The 18871-nt window shown below is 42.9% G+C and overlaps 1 protein-coding gene across 1 annotated transcript in view; it reads left to right on the top strand.

Moving 5' to 3' along the window:
* The window catches only part of LOC117359729 (protein Wnt-8b-like), a 40269-nt gene that overhangs the window by 9597 nt on the left and 11801 nt on the right, over positions 1 to 18871 (top strand). The window contains exon 4 of the mRNA XM_033942946.1: positions 14424 to 14555. Coding sequence (XP_033798837.1) covers positions 14424 to 14555 — 132 coding nt within the window. The remainder of the gene's footprint in view (positions 1 to 14423; positions 14556 to 18871) is intronic.

Genomic DNA, 18871 nt, shown 5'->3' with positions numbered 1-18871 from the left:
CAGAATCCTCGTACTAAGTCAACTCGACTACTGCAACATCGCCTACTTAACAATTTCCTAAAAAAACATGCAACGTCTGCAGCTTGTGCAAAATGCAGCGGTCAGACTTATCTTCGGGTTAAAGAAGTATGAACAAGCAACTCCTTATTACCGGCAGTTACACTGGCTACAGACAGAAGCACGCATAAAGTTTAAGTTCGCCTGCATCTGCTTCAAAGTACTATATGGTCTAGCCCCTAAATACATAACAGACCTTTTCACCTTCTCCACCAACAAACACAAGAGAATCTCACACCTGAACTTCGTTTCCCCTCCAGTCAGAGGTTGCAAATTAAAAAAACACTACGAACACCTACTCTCACATCAAGCAGCATTATGGGGTAAAGACCTAAAACAATTGCTCTCACCCTCCAATTACGAGGAATTCAGGAAGCGCCTAAAAACATACCTATTCCTGAAGTGCCTAGACAACTGACCCGCGCTCCACTCTCAACAACTGTTTTCTTGACCTATTTCCCACTCTCCTCTCTCTTCAGGTCACTCATTTTGTACCTCTTGTATTCTTTTGTAAACCGCATAGAACTTCACGGTATTGCGGTATATGAACTGTTATTATTATTATTATTATTATTAATAAATATTAAGGGCTCCTTTTACAAAGCCGCGTTAGCGGCTTTATCGCATGTGGCTTTTTAATCACGTGCTAACCCCCGCTAGCTGAAAAACTACCGTTTGCTCAAGAGGAAGCGGTAGCGGCTAGCGCGGCCGGCATATTAGCGCGCGCTATTACACGCGTTAAGCTGCTAACGCGGCTTCGTAAAAGGAGCCCTAAATCTTAGTGACACTTTCGCTTTAAGAAATTTTCTATATTTAATTTTCTAATTTTCTTAAACCTATTTTAATTTTATTTTTATATTTATTTTTAAAGCAATTTTTGTAATTTTTGTTTTCACGCATAAGGGATACTTGTTAGGATGTGTATATATCTCTACCTTTCCTATCGGAATATGTTCAATGGAGTTCCTTTCTGTATTTAATTGTTTCATTGTAAACCGCTTAGGTCAGTAAAATGTGGGAGCGGTATATCAAATTCTTAATAAACATAAACATAAACAATTGCATTGGTAAGTTTCTTGTCTACATGATCTTCCTTTTAAAGCCTTCAAAGCTTACAGACGAGATTAATACTGTATTAAACTGGTCAAAAATGTGTTCAGATCTTAATAAGATAGAAGTCCTTTAAGAGATAATATATTTTGCATAGCCTGTATCTAGAAATGGGATTTAACTCAGAAAATGGAAATCGTGAGCTAAAAGTATTCAAAAAACAGAAATCATGATGGAACAAAACTAATAAATAATAAATTATCGGGTCACAGAAGGTGGAAAATGTCTAGCAGGAGTGAAAAGAAGAATTAAGAATGCAAAAAAGCAACCATTGGGACTGTTAGCATGCTTTTGTTTTAGGTTGTACTTAGATTTAGAGGTAAGCAAAGGCTACAGAGTGCAAACGACAAGATACAAATGAGAAATGTAGATTTGGGGCAATTTTTAAAGCCATTTACGTGGATAAATAGTGATTCGTGAACCTAAATTGATTGAGAATTGCCTTCTTCAAAATGGATAAAAGCACAAACAGGGTCACAAACTGCATATGCGTTTCACTGTGTTTAAGAGGACACATTCTTAAGGATATGTTTTGGGCAGGATTGGAAAATGAAACACGTGGCAGGTAAGTTTATACCACAGCACCTATGTGAACATTAAGGGCCAGATTCAGTAAATGGTGCTGAAAGATAGGTATTGGAAAGATTTCATTTTATAAAGGGTGCTTCTCACCAAGGCCCATATTCTATAAATGGCGCCATAGGTTAGGCACCTAATTTAAGCGCCAAAGCCATCCAAAAACAACCTAGAAACAGGGACGAAGTGTGAGATAATAAAATTTGTGGACGACACCAAACTATTTAGTGGAGCTCGGACTAAAAAGGACTGCAAAGAATTGCAAAGAGACTTGAACAAACTAGGGGAATGGGCAACGAGATGGCAGATGAAGTTCAATGTTGAGAAATGTAAAGTATTGCATCTGGGAAGCAAAAACCTGAGGTACAACTATACAATGGGAGGGATGTTAGTGAACGAGAGTACCCAAGAAAGGGACTTGGGGGTAATGGTGGACATGACAATGAAACCGACGGCACAATGCGCAGCGGCCGCGAAGAGAGCGAATAGAATGCTAGGTATAATCAAGAAGGGTATTACAATCAGGACGAAAGAAGTTATCCTGCCGCTGTATCGGACGATGGTACGCCCGCATCTGGAATACTGCGTCCAATATTGGTCGCCGTACCTTAAGAAGGATATGGCGTTACTTGAGAGGGTTCAGAGGAGAGCGACACGTCTAATAAAAGATATGGAAAACCTTTCATATGCTGAGAGATTAGAAAAACTGGGTCTCTTTTCCCTGGAGAAGAGGAGACTTAGAGGGGATAGGATAGAGACTTATAAGATCATGAAGGGCATAGAGAGAGTAGAGAAGGACAGATTCTTCAAACTTTCGAAAAATAAAAGAACGAGAGGACACTTGGAAAAGTTGAAAGGGGACAGATTTAAAACGAATGCTAGGAAGTTCTTCTTTACCCAACGAGTGGTGGACACCTGGAATGCGCTTCCAGAGGGTGTAATAGGGCAGTGTACGGTCCTGGGGTTCAAGAAAGGATTGGACAATTTCCTGCTGGAAAAGGGGATAGAGAGGTATAGATAGATGATTACTGCACAGGTCCTGGACCTGTTGGGCTGCCGTGTGAGTGGACTGCTGGGCACGATGGACCTCAGGTCTGACCCAGCGGAAGCATTGCTTATGTTCTTATGTTTAAAACCAAAAAAGTAGGTGCCTAGCATCACCTACAAAACTGGCACCTAGATCGCATTTATGTTGGCACCTAAGGATATCTAAGATTGAAGTAGGCGTGGCTAATGCCAGAAATTACCTTAGGCGTCCTTAGGCGCTGCCATAGATGCTATTCACATCAAACATAGGCGCTGAAAATGTAGGCTTTGAAAACCTTGGCCTACATTTCTGGCACCTAAGTTTGAGGTAGCCACGATTCTACAAATAGTGCCATTGTGTGATTGACACGTGATCGGCTGCTATCTTTAAGACAGCCGCCGATAACAGCGCAGTGTGTAGAATACGGCCCCAAGCATCCTTTATAGAATACCACTTAGTGCCAAGTCCCGCAATTTACTTCGGGCAAGTGGACTTATACCAAGCAAATCCTGGCACGCAGTTGAGAGTGCAACCCCTGGATTCTATAACATCATAACGAGATTCCAATGTATATACGATAGCAGGAAACTTTGGAAAATGTCCAAAATCTACTAAAAAGACACCTTTTTTTGTAAGATGAAATAGGGGACCTGAAGTTTAGGTTGTATGATGGAGCGCTGGTTGCTTATTTGCTTCTTATTGGTTGTGATTGTTCTGCTATGTATGTATCGTTATACTTTTGATTAGGTATGTTTTTGCTGTGACCCACTTTGTGTAAGGCAGGATACAAATCAATAAACTATAAAATATGGCAATGCCCCTTCCCTGCCCATGCCCCTTCCGTGGCCATGCTCCTTTTGGGTTTCATGTGAGACAATGTCAGCACACAACTTTATAGAATAGCATGTTGGTACGACACGCACAAATCCACATAATTTATGCCCCAAAAATTGGTGTCATTTGGTTTATTAAGTAATTATTTTGTGCATTCATCTCAGGATCACACTCAAAATTTGGCATGCAAAATTTAGCATGTCAGTGACCTTTATAGAATCTGAGAGTAAGGGACCAATATCCATAGCAGCCAGGGCAGGATTAATCAATAGGCCAAGTAGGCATGTGCCTAGGGCCCGAAATGGTTAGGGGGCCCGATGAAGGAAGGTATCGACATTGTTATTTCCAAACGGCGATGGGCTCCTCCAGCATCGATCAGCAACGCGGGCCCCCCCAATTGGCAACGTGGGCTCCACCCCGATCGGCACCCCCCCTCATCGACAGAAAGTAAGACAAACAAGCAACGCGGGTAAGAAAGGTAATGGGAACTGTAATTTTTCAAGCTGTGCTGCTTGCCCAAAGCTTCCCTCTGACGCAGCTTCCTGTTTCCGCCTGGGCGTATGGTGGGGTGGGGCGTGGCAGGGGGCCCAGTGTACTTGTGTGGCTAGGGGCCCTCGACGAATTAATCCTGCCCTGATAGCAGCACCAGTATCTGGATGCCAGCTGACACTGAATATCTGGAAAAAGCATTGACCAATAATGCCGTCTGGTTAGCAGTAACATTCAAATCACTAACTGGTTGACTAACCAGATAAAGTTGGGACAGCCTTCTTAACTTTTGTTTGGTTACCTACCTGGTTAGCAGTCTGTTTATCATTGTTAACTGGATAACCTTCAGTTCTACCCAAGCTCCACCCACAAACAGGTTTTGCATTTATTAAAATTTGATAAAGTGAAACTTCCAGAGTGATTTATACAGTAAAATGTAAAATCAAGAGTAGAAAAAAATCCAAGGAAGAGAAATTAAAGAACTCTATTTAAAATAGCAGTTTTGAGAGTGGGGAAAAAGCTAAAATATTAGAATATGTAGGAATCTTCGGCTAAAGGCCATAGAGTCTCCAGGGCTTAGAATATCTAAGGATTAAGGGTTGTAAGCCTTGCAAAAGAGAAAATCAGTATAAGACCTAATCAGTTGTAATTACAGGTGTAGAGCACTCCAAAGAGTTGGACCTATGATGCAGTGAGGGGATGTTTAATAAATTAGATTGAGATGATCTTAATGTTCTAGATCAGTGTTCTTCAACCTTTTGACACCTGTGGACTGGCGTAAAGAAAATAATTATTTTGTGGACTGGCACTGGGCCGCGGACAGGCAGTTGAAGAACATTGGGCTAAGTTGTGGGCCAGACCCTGCTCATCTCTGCCCAATCTCCACCCCAGACCTCGCCCCATAATAGTACTAATTATAACACCATTTTTCCATTCATTTTTCATATATACATTCACACACACAATATAATCTTATTAACACATAATGGTTAACCACAAAATTAAACTACACAAAGCACATTGTATGCTTCTCAACATTCATTCCTACCAGAAAACAGATAACCCCATGCAAATACGAGACCAAAAACTAAAAGTACTAATATATATAAACAAACCCTAAGATGCAAGACTCTGGATGCAGTACAACCCCAGAGAAAAAGAAACAAATGCATTTCTTCCTGAACAGTGGAAAATACAGACATCAGGTGTAAATTCTCAAAATTGACACAAATCTTTCGCTAAATTTAAAAGTAAAATCATTCCCCCTACCTTTGTTGTCTCCCTCCCTCCATGCTGTGCCTTACCTTCTGGCCTGCTCCTGTCTGACCATTTTATGCCGCTCCCGGCGTTATCTTTGGACCAGCTCCCCCTTCCTCACTGACACAGTGTACAAAGCAGTGGGCAGCGGCTCCTCGTGCGTCCCGTGCCTCATCCGGAAACCTTCACTCTGATGTTGTGACATCAGAGAAGGCTTCCAGTTCAGGACGTGTGTAGGAGCCACTGTTTGTGGCTTTGTGCACTGCAGCAGTGAGGAAGAGGGAGCCAGACTGAAGATTATGCTTCATCGATTGCAACACTGACCGGCGGCTGAAGAACACTGTCTTGGTCCCAATGCACATGCCAGCCCTGTGGACCGGCATAAAATTTCTGCGGACCGGCATCGGATTGAAGAACACTGTTCTAGATGAGACGTAAGGGTTTGAATAATTGGAAAGGTAAAGTGGTATGCCAGAATAGTGAATTTTGAGTGTGTGATGCTGTGGTTAGAACTACAGCCTCAGCACCCTGAGGTTGTGGGTTCAAATCCAATGCTTCTTCTTGTGACCCTGGGCAAGTCACTTGATCCCCCATTGCCCCAGGTACATTAGATAGAGTGTGAGCCCACTAGGACAGAAAGGTGAAAATGCTTGAGTACCTGAATGTAAACCACTTAGACTATGTGACATAGTAACATACATAGTAGATGACGGCAGATAAAGACCTGAATGGTCCATCCAGTCTGCCCAACCTGATTCAATTTAAATTTTTTTATTTTATTTTAATTTTTCTTCTTGGCTATTTCTGGGCAAGAATCCAAAGCTTTACCCGGTACTGTGCTTGGGTTCCAACTGCCAAAATCTCTGTTAAGACTTACTCCAGCCCATCTACACCCTCCCAGCCATTGAAGCCCTCCCCTGCCCATCCTCCACCAAACGGCCATATACAGACACAGACCGTGCAAGTCTGCCCAGTAACTGGCCTAGTTCAATATTTAATATTATTTTCTGATTCTAAATCTTCTGTGTTCATCCCACGCTTCTTTGAACTCAGTCACAGTTTTACTCTCCACCACCTCTCTCGGGAGCACATTCCAGGCATCCACTACCCTCTCCGTAAAGTAGAATTTCCTAACATTGCCCCTGAATCTACCACCCCTCAACCTCAAATTATGTCCTCTGGTTTTACCATTTTCCTTTCTCTGGAAAAAATTTTGTTCTACGTTAATACCCTTCAAGTATTTGAACGTCTGAATCATATCTCCCCTGTCTCTCCTTTCCTCTAGGGTATACATATTCAGGGCTTCCAGTCTCTCCTCATACGTCTTCTGGCGCAAGCCTCCTATCATTTTCGTCGCCCTCCTCTGGACCGCCTCAAGTCTTCTTACGTCTTTCGCCATACACGGTCTCCAAAACTGAACACAATACTCCAAGTGTTGTGGCCTCACCAATGACCTGTACAGGGGCATCAACACCTTCTTCCTTCTACTGACTACGCCTCTCTTTATACAGCCCAGCATCCTTCTGGCAGCAGCCACTGCCTTGTCACACTGTTTTTTCGCCTTTAGATCTTCGGACACTATCACCCCAAGGTCCCTCTCCCCATCCGTGCATATCAGCTTCTCTCCTCCCAGCATATACGGTTCCTTCCTATTATTAATCCCCAAATGCATTACTCTGCATTTCTTTGCATTGAATTTTAGTTGCCAGGCATTAGACCATTCCTCTAACTTTTGCAGATCCTTTTTCATATTTTCCACTCCCTCTTCGGTGTCTACTCTGTTACAAATCTTGGTATCATCTGCAAAAAGGCACACTTTTCCTTCTAACCCTTCAGCAATGTCACTCACATACTATTGAACAGGATTGGCCCCAGCACCGAACCCTGAGGGACTCCACTAGTCACCTTTCCTTCCTTCGAGCGACTTCCATTAACCACCACCCTCTGGCGTCTGTCCGACAGCCAGTTTCTGACCCAGTTCACCACTTTGGGTCCTAACTTCAGCCCTTCAAGTTTGTTCAACAGCCTCCTATGAGGAACTGTATCAAAGGCTTTGCTGAAATCCAAGTAAATTACATCTAGCATATGTCCTCGATCCAGCTCTGAGTAATGGTTTTGAAGATGATTCGAGGGGTAATGGGGAGCCAATGTTTTTCTTGGAGAAGTGGTGTTACATGATCACTTTTTTTATAATCAGTCATTTTTATTGCCATATTTTGCACTAGTTGAAGTTGTCTTAGTTCTGAGAATTTAATTCTGTATAAAAGGCTGTTACAATAGTATAGCTGTATAATTACTAAGGAGTGAAGAAAACACTCTAAATGTTTGTGAACAAGTGGCATACAGATGAAATCATTTTGAGTTTATGTCCAGATAGCACTGAGGCAGTCAGAGGGAATATTCAACAGTGCTATCTGGAATATTCAGCTGGCTAGCGCTTTATTGGCAGTGCTGGATTTACTTATAAACTAAATAAGCTACAACTTAGGGCTCCGTTTATCAAGCCGCGCTAACGGTTTAACCCATGTAATAGCGCGCGTTAAACCTCCGGCCGCGCTAGCCGCTACTGCCTCCTCTTGAGCAGGCGGTAGTTTTTAGCCAGCGTAGGAGTTAGCGCATAATGAAAAGCCGCGCGTGTTAACCCCCGCTAGCGCGGCTTGATAAAAGGAGCCCTTAGGGCCTCGCAATCTTTAGGGGGCCTCACAAAAGTTCAGAATTATGGGGAGGAGGAGGGTTCTGAAAATTTTATGTCTAATAGTAATAAATTGTTCAGGAGAAAGGACATTTTCACAGCTAAAGAGAATAAAAAATGAACTGAGAGCAACCATGTCTCAAGACAAACTGTCTGCACTTAGCATCATGTGCATAGAAAGCGATAAGCTGCTTAGCATATCATTTGAGGATACAATTCATGATCTGGCTTATGCGAAATCTAGGAGGAAAATGTTTTAAGTTATATCTGATATCAGTTTTCTGATTTTGCAAACAAACGCTAGCTTTTATCAAACCGCAGTAGAGCTTTTTACTGAGGCTGGTGAGGTAAATGCTCCAACACTCATAGGAATTGCCCCACAGTGAAGAGATCATGAAGAAAATGCAGGCATTTGAAATATGGCATTCTGGAAGACTTCTGACAATTAGCTAGAAAGACAGAATTCCAACTAAAAGAGTGGAAGAGATGGGGGGGAGGTGGAAGAACTCTCATAGAAAACCTAGCCATAAGGAAAATGAGATTTACTAGTCATGTGCTTAGAGATGCTGGTGGCAAATTAGCTAGTCTACTACTGAAGGAAATAATTAACAACTAAAGAGGCAGAGGAAAGCAGAAGGCTAATGGACAATGACATAAAAATAATGGTCAAGTTTTGAACACATGAATACAAGCAGGAAGCAAGATAAGCATTGATGGCCAGTGCACAAAGTGCGCCAACTTTTACATCTAAGAATGTACCTATTGATGAATAAAAATATATTACCATTATACCATCTCTCTCCCCAAAAAATGTAACAATCATAGGGGCCCTTTTACAAGCGCTAACTAATGCTTACTGTAGCAAAAAAAAAAAAAAAAAGGTGTATCATGGTGTGCGCTGCAGCATCCTGTGCTAATTTTAGAATATGCATGTGCTACCCAAGCCCTAAAAAATATAATTTTGTAGCCCTGGGGTGGTTAGTGGACGTGTTATTCACTAACCTCCCACCCTTTTACACAACTGCAAAAGCGGTTTTTAGTGCAGGCTGGCACGCTGAATGCTCTGCGCTGCTCCCGACGCTCATAGGAACTCTATGAGTGTTGGGAGCAGCGCAGAGCATTCAGTGTGCCAGCCTGCGCTAAAAACTGTTTTTACGGTTTTGTAAAAGGGTAGGTAACTTATTAGTGTAGGTTTAGAACGTGAATGTCTACCACCTACAAAATAGGTGGTGAAAATGGCTCATGTACTAATGGCCACATGCTCAGTGGCATAGTAAAGGGAGGCAGACCGCTCCGGGTGCAATATTAGAGGGGGCGCTACCACCCTTCCTCCTCTCTGCCCCCCTCCTTTTCCCACTCCTCCCCTTGCCATGCACGCAACCGCCCTTCTCTTCCCCATACCGCTAGTTATTTATCGCCACGAGCAACAACTTCAACATGCTCCTCATGACTGCGTCATCTCTCCCACTGATGTCACTTCCAGGTGAGGCACGTAGGAAGTGATGTCAGAGGGAGAGCCAATGGGGTCATGAGGAGCATACTGAAGTTCTTATTGCTCGCAGCAGTGAACAACTAGTGGCATGGGGGAAGGGAAGGGGGTGTGCTCGTGGCAGGGGGGATCGGGGAAGAAGCAGAGGGCAGAGAAGAGGGTGGGGGAGGGGTACTAAAGCCCCGGATGTCTCTCACCCTCGTTATGCCACTGCACATGCTAATGGGAAAATTAGCACATGAAATGTAATAAATTATTAATGAAAAATTGGAATATCAGCCATTTTATCCCAGCGGTAAAAATGGTTTTAGTATGTGGAAATGACTCTAAGGTCACTTTGTACCGTAGTCTGATGATGTGCCTAAAGCCATAATTGTATCTGGAATCTGTAGTACTTTCCCTGTATTTATTTTTAGTTTGCATTAATTAGTTAATTTTTATTATTGATAATTTGATTGTTACAGAATATTATGTATATTTTTTTTTAATTCTCTTCTTTTCTTTCTTTTCTATTTTTGAATGGAGTTCTTTTCAAAATTGTTTGAATTATATATTGTAAACCGCTTTGAGCCTTTTTGGCTATATACGCGGTATATAAAGGTTTTAATAAACATAAACATAAATTTTTTTTTTTTAAACCCTTAAGTCAGCTAAGCAAAGAAGGACTGGCAAATTGTTATAGATTTGATGAGTATTTCGATCATTTATAATCGCTACAAACTAAAAAATAAAGGAAAAGCCTGGCGTCATACTTTGCACAATTATTAACATTTTACTTTCTCTATATCTAAAATAGTAGCTTGGTGCAATATGGCTTGATATCACTGCACAAATAAAAAAATATATATATCAAAAGACAGAAACAATCCACACTGCTATGGGAAGATTAGATTCTTACCTTGATATGCTTCTTTTTAGTAAATGGGCATAGTAATCTGGACAGTGGAATTTATATCCCATACTCACAAGTAGGCTTTTATATCCCATACCTCTCGAGTAGATTCTTATCTTGATAATCTTCTTTTTAGTAAATGGGCATAGTAGTCTAGACAGTGGAATTTATATCCCATACTCCCGAGTAGGCTTTTATATCCCATACTCGCTTTCTTCAGTCCACCTCCTTGTTCCTCATCAAAGTCCCTCCTCCTCAGTTCATACCAAAGCAGTTGATAAATCTTAAGAGAAATAACAAGGAGGACAAAGGGAACTCCCCAACCAAATAAAATATGTTCTGCTGTATAGCTGCAACAAGTATGAGGGGGTGCTGAAAAGTTCTCAGCCCAAGAAGGGAATAATGTGGAGCCATGAAATTTACAAGTAATTCCACACTTTTCTTGACACTTTTCATTTCATTTCATATCATTGAAACAAAAAGTATCAAGAAAAGTATGGAATAATTTGTAAGTTTCATGGCTCTTCTTGGTTGGGATGAGAACTTTTCAATGGCTCCTCATAAAAGTATCTAAAAATAGACCAGAAATTCAATGCCTCTAAGGCTACTTTGAGTAAGGGGCTCTTTGGAAAAAGGTTGGATGATCTCATAGCCAGTGTGGCAGATCGTCATCCTAAGGCACTGCCAGACAGCAGACCCCCATGCTTTGGGTGGTTCCTATAAGAGTTCCTTTTGGGCACTCTTAAAAGAAGGACAGATTAACAAAATAGAATTTGAATTAGATACACAGAGACCAATATTCAGACCACAGGAGTTAGCCAGGCTGACTCTCGCGGTTGGCATTGAACCTGGAAATGTAATGCCAGGCCTTATCTGGATACTGATACCACAGATACCCACAGGATTTTAATGGTGATTTTAAAGCATAAAGCCCTGAGTAATGAAAGTTCACCTTCTGACAGCTTCTTCTCAAAATGCCCATGTAGATGATTGATGATGCTTTCATGCTCATCGTGACATTTGAACTCACTCTTTACAATCCTTCTGATTGTGGTCAGGACTCAGGCATAAGTAGGGTTACCAGATTTTCCTGAAGGAAAATCCGGACCCATGGCCCGCCCAGTTCTGCTCGCTTCATGCCCCATCCTGCCTCCAGCCCCACTCCCTTTACCTGTTTGTGCATCAGAACAGCATCCACGGATGTGAAGCGATGACATTGTGCGTGACTGAGTTTGCAGATGTCATCCCGATGTCAGAAGCCAAATTTTGAAAAGCCATCTGGACCCCCAGACATGTCCTCAAAAGGAGGACATGTCCGATAAATCCAGACGTCTTACCGGTAACCCTAAGCATAAGTGGTCATTTAGTATGAGTGTCAAAAATCTGGATTTTTCTGCCACTTTTCAGGCAAGGACAAAATTCTGAATTTAGTGATGTGGAAGGAGGGGCATTTTTGATAAGACATCTAAATCCAACTTTGGATGTTTCTGCGAGGATGTCCAAAAGTCGGGTTGGGAAAATAACCATATTTGAAACTGCAAGATGGCTATTTTGTTTTCCCTAAAAATGACTCATCTAAACATTCTGGCCCTTACAAAAAGAGGGCTTTTATTTGGAATGGGACAGCACATGGAGAACCAAGGCCCTGTGGTGGAATAGCATATGTTGTCCTAGTGAACTCAAAGTGAACAAAGCCATGGGACCGGACAATCTACACCCCAGGGTGCTTAGAGAGCTGTGTGATGTCCTGGCAGAGCCATTGTCTGTGCTCTTCAATCTTTCCTTGAAGGCGGGAAAAGTCCCCTTGGACTGGAAAACAGCCAATGTAATCCCACTCCACAAAAAGGGCTGCAGGACAGAGGCTGAGAATTACAGACCGGTGAGTCTCACATCCATAGTGAGTAAACTCATGGAAACACTAATTAAGCATAAATTAGATACAATCCTAGACGAGAAGAATCTACGGGATCCCCGCCAACATGGATTTACCAAAGGCAGGTCCTGCCAATCCAATCTAATTAGTTTCTTTGACTGGATAACAAGGAAACTGGATGTGGGTGAGTCCCTAGACGTCGTTTACTTGGACTTTAGTAAAGCTTTTGATAGCGTTCCGCACCGCAGACTATTGAACAAGATGAAATCAATGGGACTGGGAGAGACGTTAACTACATGGGTCGGTGATTGGCTAAACAGTAGACTTCAGAGAGTGGTGGTAAATGGTGCCCCTTCAAAAACGTCGGAGGTGATCAGTGGAGTGCCTCAGGACTCGGTCTTGGGCCCGATCCTCTTCAACATATTTGTGGGAGATCTGACTCAGGGGCTTCAGGGTAAAATCACATTATTCGCCGATGACGCCAAACTATGCAACATAGTAAGTGAGAACACTTTACCAGACAGTATGACGCAGGACCTACTTCTATTGGAACATTGGTCCTCGACTTGGCAGCTAAACTTCAATGCTAGAAAATGTAAGGTCATGCACCTCGGCAGCAGGAATCCATGCAAAACTTACACACTGAATGGTGAAACCTTAGTTAGGACCAAGGCGGAACGTGATTTGGGGATGATCATTAGCGAAGACATGAAGACTGCCAATCAAGTGGAGAAGGCTTCATCAAAGGCAAGACAAATGATGGGTTGCATCCGAAGAAGTTTTATCAGCCGGAAGCCCGAAGTTATAATGCCATTGTACAGATCCATGGTGAGGCCTCATCTGGAGTATTGTGTACAATTCTGGAGGCCACATTACCAAAAGGATGTGCTGAGAGTTGAGTCGGTTCAAAGAATGGCCACCAAAATGGTCTCGGGACTCAAAGACCTCCCGTATGAAGAAAGGCTGAATAAATTGCAGCTATATTCACTCGAAGAACGTAGAGAGAGAGGAGACATGATAGAGATGTTTAAATATATCACCGGCCGTATTGAGGTGGAGGATGATATCTTCTTTTTTAAAGGTCCCTCTGCCACAAGAGGCCATCCGCTGAAAATCAGGGGTGGGAAATTTCATGGCGACACCAGGAAGTTCTTCTTCACCGAAAGGGTGGTCGATCGTTGGAATGAACTTCCACCTCAGGTGATTCAGGCCAGCAGCGTGAAGGATTTTAAAAGGAAATGGGATACACATGTGGGATCTCTAGGGGGGTAAATTCAAGGGGGTAGGGTTGTTGGAGTGGGCAGACTTGATGGGCTGTGGCCCTTTTCTGCCGTCATCTTCTATGTTTCTATGTTTCTAAGACACATGCATCGAAGTTCAGCAAGACGAGCTAGAGCTTCTGGTGCAATATGTCTGCAATGATTTTGATCGACTTTTTAAAAAGTTATGCCTCTCTCAGGGGCAGAAGAACCAGCTGTGGGAGTAAATAGCTGTGGAGGTCAGTAATGTGGGGGTGAAAAAGTGCACTGTGCAACAGTGGAAGCACTGGTGGCAGGATATCTTGGTGAAGGAGAAAACCAGCAAGATATGGAAGCACAGAAAAGGCATGGGGGGGGGGGGTTCAGTGTGATCTGAGGCTCAATCACCTGGAGCTAGGGTTACCATATTTGAAATGGTGAAATCCCAGATGCAAGGCCCTGCCCCTTTCCTCCTCCAGCCCCATCCTGTTCTGCCTCCAGCCCCACCCTATTCTGCCCCTCAGATCTGCCCCCACATAGCCTCGTCTCTTCTTTTCTGACGGGTCTGGAGGGCCTCCGAGCATACGTGGATGCGTGTGACATTATTGGCGCATACTCAGAAGCCCTCCAGACACAGCGTGACTTTCCAAAACCTGGACATGTCCGGGTTTTCCCGAACGTCTGGTAACCCTACCTGGAACAGCATATATTGCACACCATCATGTGTTAGCAGGTTTTGGGCCTGCTCGGTGGTACAGACACATCAGTGGTGTCCTGCAATGGAGAAAATGGGGAGTTGGGTGGGTGGTTTTCGAGGAGCATAAGGTTTCCGGTACAGATTGATTGGTTTGATTCCGACTGCTTTGTGGGTTTTCTTGTATTCTTGTAGAGTTTCAGCTCAAGAATGAGGATGAGTATCATACACTCAACCTCATCCCATACCTAATAGAGGAAGAGGGAGATGAAGGAGAAGAGGAGATACAGGCTGAGGCTCCAGATCTTGTGTATCCCACCAGGAATAGTAATCGCAATAATATAACTCACTCTACTACTACTATTAATTATTTCTATAGCGCTACCAGATACACGCAGCGCTGTACAGAGTCACAAAGAGTAAGAAAACAGTCCCTGCTCGAAAGAGCTTACAATCTAAACAGGCAAGACAGACAAACAGGATTGTAAAAAGCCGCTTAGATAAACCTTGATAGGCGGTATATAAAATGCCTAATAAAAACTTTTTTAAAAATCACATACAATCACACCCAAGTCCCACTCTTCTGTCGTGCACATAAAACTCTTCACTCCCTAAACTGTACTGTTCCCTCAGTTTTTTGCAGCCCAAATGAATGACCATGCATTTCTCAGCATTAAATTGTAGCTGCCAAATTTCATACCATTCTTCGAGCTTCGCCAGGTCTTTCTTCATGTTATTCACACCATCCAGCGTGCCTATTCTGTTGCAGATTTTGGTATCATCCGCAAAGAGGCAAACTTTACCTGATAACCCTTCAGCAATATCATTTATAAAAATGTTAAAAAAAACAGGCCCAAGAACAGAACCTTGAGGCACATCACTAGTAACATCCCTTTCCTCAGAGCATTCTCCATTAATCACTACCCTCTGTCACCTTCCCCTCAACCAGTTCTTGACCCAGCCCATCACTTTGGGACCCATCTCGAGGGCACTCAGTTTATTTATTGGATGTCTGTGTGGAACACTGTTAAAGGCTTTGCTAAAATCTAAATACACCAAATCTAGCGCACATCCTCTATCTAATTCTCTGGTCACCCAGTCAAAGAAATTGATCAGACTTGTCTGACAAGACCTACCTCTAGTAAATCCATGTTGCCTCCAGTCCTGTAATCCACAGGATTCCAGAAACTTGACCATTCTCTGTTTTAAAAGTGTTTCCATTAATTTGCTTGCCACAGAAGTCAGACTTACCAACCTCTAATTCCCTACTTTTTCTTACTTCCACTTTTGTGGAGAGGGACCACATCCACCCTTCGTCAGTCCTGACTCTAGAGACTCATTGAAAAGGTCAGTCAGCAGAGCTACCAGAACTTCCCTAAGTTTCTTCAGCACCCTAGGATGTACACCATCCGGCCCCATTGCTTTGTCTACCTTTATTTTAGCTAACTCCTCATGAAGAAAACCCTCTGAAAATCGATCAGGTTCTATTACTCCTCCATTCCTATTCATGTTTTGGGGAGACCCAATGATCCACAGTGAAAACAATCCACCGATGAAAACAAAAACTGTGGATACAGATGTTCTGGAGATAATTTATTAAACACTGACATATAAAACCATGAAAATTCAATTAAAAAAATACTATGATAAAAAATACTGTGATAAAAATCCAACCGGACCCTACACAGTCCGTGTTTCAGGGGTCCAATGGTTTGCAAACTCACATATAAAGAATTGGACTGAAAACAGTCTATTGTCTTTAAACATGTGAGCAAAGAACACCGCAGACAAGCTAAAGTAACAAAAAAAAATGCTAAGCCGGGGGCGTTTTGAGGCGTATTTCCCCCTGGGAGAGAAGGGACCTATTTGGCACATATGGAGGAAGCTTGGTCGTCACGTAGCCTGGTGCCATGTCGTACAAGGATCTGAATGCTAGCATCAGGCCCTTGAAGCCATATGCTTGGAACAAGCTGCTGAATCCCAATGGCAGGCTCCGAGACTGCCTTTATCTCCTAACTCCTCTTACCTTGGGTTCCACAACTTTAATCCTATATTAGAGAATGACACAGGGACAAAATTTTTCCATGTCCCCACGGGAACTCATTTTTCCATCCCATCCCCACGAGTTCTTTTCCTGTCCCTGCCCCATTCCTGCAAGCTCTTTCCTCATCTGCACAAGCCTCAAACACTTTAAAATCATAAGTGTTTGAGGCTTGTGCAATTAAGGCAGAGTTTATAGAAATGGGGCAGGGACAGGGACAGCAACAAAACTTACGGGGACGGAATGTGGAAATTGAGTTCCTGTGGGAACAGGGAAATATTTGTCCCTGTGTCATTCTCTACCTTATATGTCATGTCTGTCTGTCCAAGTTAAATTGAAAGCTCTTCTGAGCAGGGACCATCTATTAAATGTCAAAATGTACAGTGCTGTGGACGCCTTTCGGTGCTATATAAATGATAAATAGTAGTAGCAGTAGTAGTAGTAGTAGCAGCAGCAGAATAGCGCTTAATACTTACACACATATTTGCCAATTAGTGGCATCAACCACACAATTAAGTACTACTATTTTATCATTTACACATACAATTGGCACCTATCTTTATGTGCCTGTTTCTGAAATTGCCCTTCACATATGTAAATGCTCCTCATTAAATTCTGAGGCTTCAATCTTTCTATATTTTCAATTTTGAATGCAAAAATACCAACGAGGGATTAATTAGAAGACCTTCCTTAGGGGCCCTTTTACCAAACTGTGATTAAAAAGTGACCTTAAAGCACACGCTAAGGCCATTTTTACCACAGGGATGAAATGGGCGATTTTTCTATTTCCACTACGAATGGCCATACATTAATTTTCCCATTACTCACCCATTAAGGGCCCATTACTCACCCAGTAAGGGCCAGATCTGTAAACAATGCCTAAAAGCACCTACATTGTAGGCGCTGCTCCACGTGGATATCAATCAACTGCTAAGCGCCAGTTATACAATCACGCCTAGCAGTGCCTAAGCAGACTCAGGCATTGCTAGGTGCCATAGAGGTAGGGTGTCAGGTTTTATTGGGCATAATATACCAACACCTAATTTGGATCCATTGCAATGCCTACGTCAATTGTGCCTATTCTCTGCCCCTAACCATGCCTACTTTTCAGGTAGATGTCACTCTGAGTTCTGTGCGAAACTCTTAATTGTTTGGGTTTTTAAAAAAATGTATCAATTAACTTTAATGGTGTGGTCAATTACCATGCCAATTGAAACAATTTGGGTTGTGTGCAGTTTTTAGTTAGACATCGCTAGGTGTCCACAATTAGGGCACCTAGCGACACCTAACTAGTCGGCCCCTAAAGAATCTGGCCCTATGGGCTCACATACTAAGCACATGCTAATTGGTTAGTACACACCAATGTAGCTGCACTAACTGATTAGCGCAGAATACGCCTACTTTCCACCCCAGACATGCTCTAGCGCTAAAAATTAATTTCAGTTTCTTAGTTTGTGGGTAGTACTTGTACATGCAAAAATTACCATGGGACGTCTGAGCACGCCCCAAGCTAAGCCCTTTTTTGTTGTGGAAAGCACATGGTGGTGATTATGATTACCACAATTTAGTAAAAGGACCTCTTAATCTCTCCTGTACAAGACTGCCCAAAGTGAGCACTTTTAGAAAACCTATACATGTCTAGGATCAGCAATAATATATTAAGGCATCCACATGTGTTTCCTTTCTGAAATGGGAATTGAAGATTTTGGTTCCACCAAGCCCTTCACAAAACATGCCCCTTGCCATGTCTATGTAGTGCAAAAGGTGGTATACAAATCTCCATTTGGCCTTTATCTGCCATCATGCTTCTATGTTTCTATCCTAAATTTAAAAAAAAAAAAAATTCCTACCTTTGTCATCTCTGGTTTCTACTTTCCTCATCTTCTCTTCACTCTTCCTTCCATCCGGTGTCTGCCTTCTTTCTCTACTCCTTCCATCCACTGTGCACCCTCTTTCTCTGCCCCTTCCATCCACTGTTCACCCTCTTTCTCTGCCTCTTCCATCCACTGTCTGCCCTCTCTCTACCTTCTATCAATTGTCTATCCTTTCCATATGGCATCTGCCCTCTCTCTATGCCCCCTTCCATAAACTGCCCTCACCTCCTTCCATCACCTCTGTCCCCTCTCTCTTTTTTACATGTTTCATTCCAATTTAATCCCTCTCTCCATTTTATCTCTCCTCTCATTGTCTCCACCTCCCTACCTCCATGCACCCTCTCCTCTCCTTTCTTTACTTTCTTCCCACCACATGGTCTAGCATTTCTGCCTCTCTTTCCCCACCTCATCCTATCCCACCCCACCCCACTAAATGGTATCTCTGTCCGCCACCCTCCCCCCCCCATAGTTGGTTTGACATATCTCTCCTTTCCTTTACTCCCTCCAAGTCTGGTATCTCTGTCTCCTTCCCTTCCATCTCTCTCTCCCCCCCCATGTTCTGGCAAGTCTCTCTTCTTCTCTCCTTCCCTTCCATCTCTCCCTCCCCTCCCTCTCCAAGCTCTAGCCTCTGGCATCTCTTGCCTCCCCCCTCTCTCCTTTCCTTCCCTCCCTCAGTCCCTTCCCCTCCCCTCACTCTCCAATCTCTAGCTTCTGGCATCTCTCCCCTC

This window comes from Geotrypetes seraphini, chromosome 4, assembly GCF_902459505.1.
Source record: "Geotrypetes seraphini chromosome 4, aGeoSer1.1, whole genome shotgun sequence".
In the NCBI taxonomy this organism is placed as follows: domain Eukaryota; kingdom Metazoa; phylum Chordata; class Amphibia; order Gymnophiona; family Dermophiidae; genus Geotrypetes; species Geotrypetes seraphini.
Note: the sequence above shows the minus strand (reverse complement) of the source record. Positions and strands in the feature narration are given on the sequence as shown.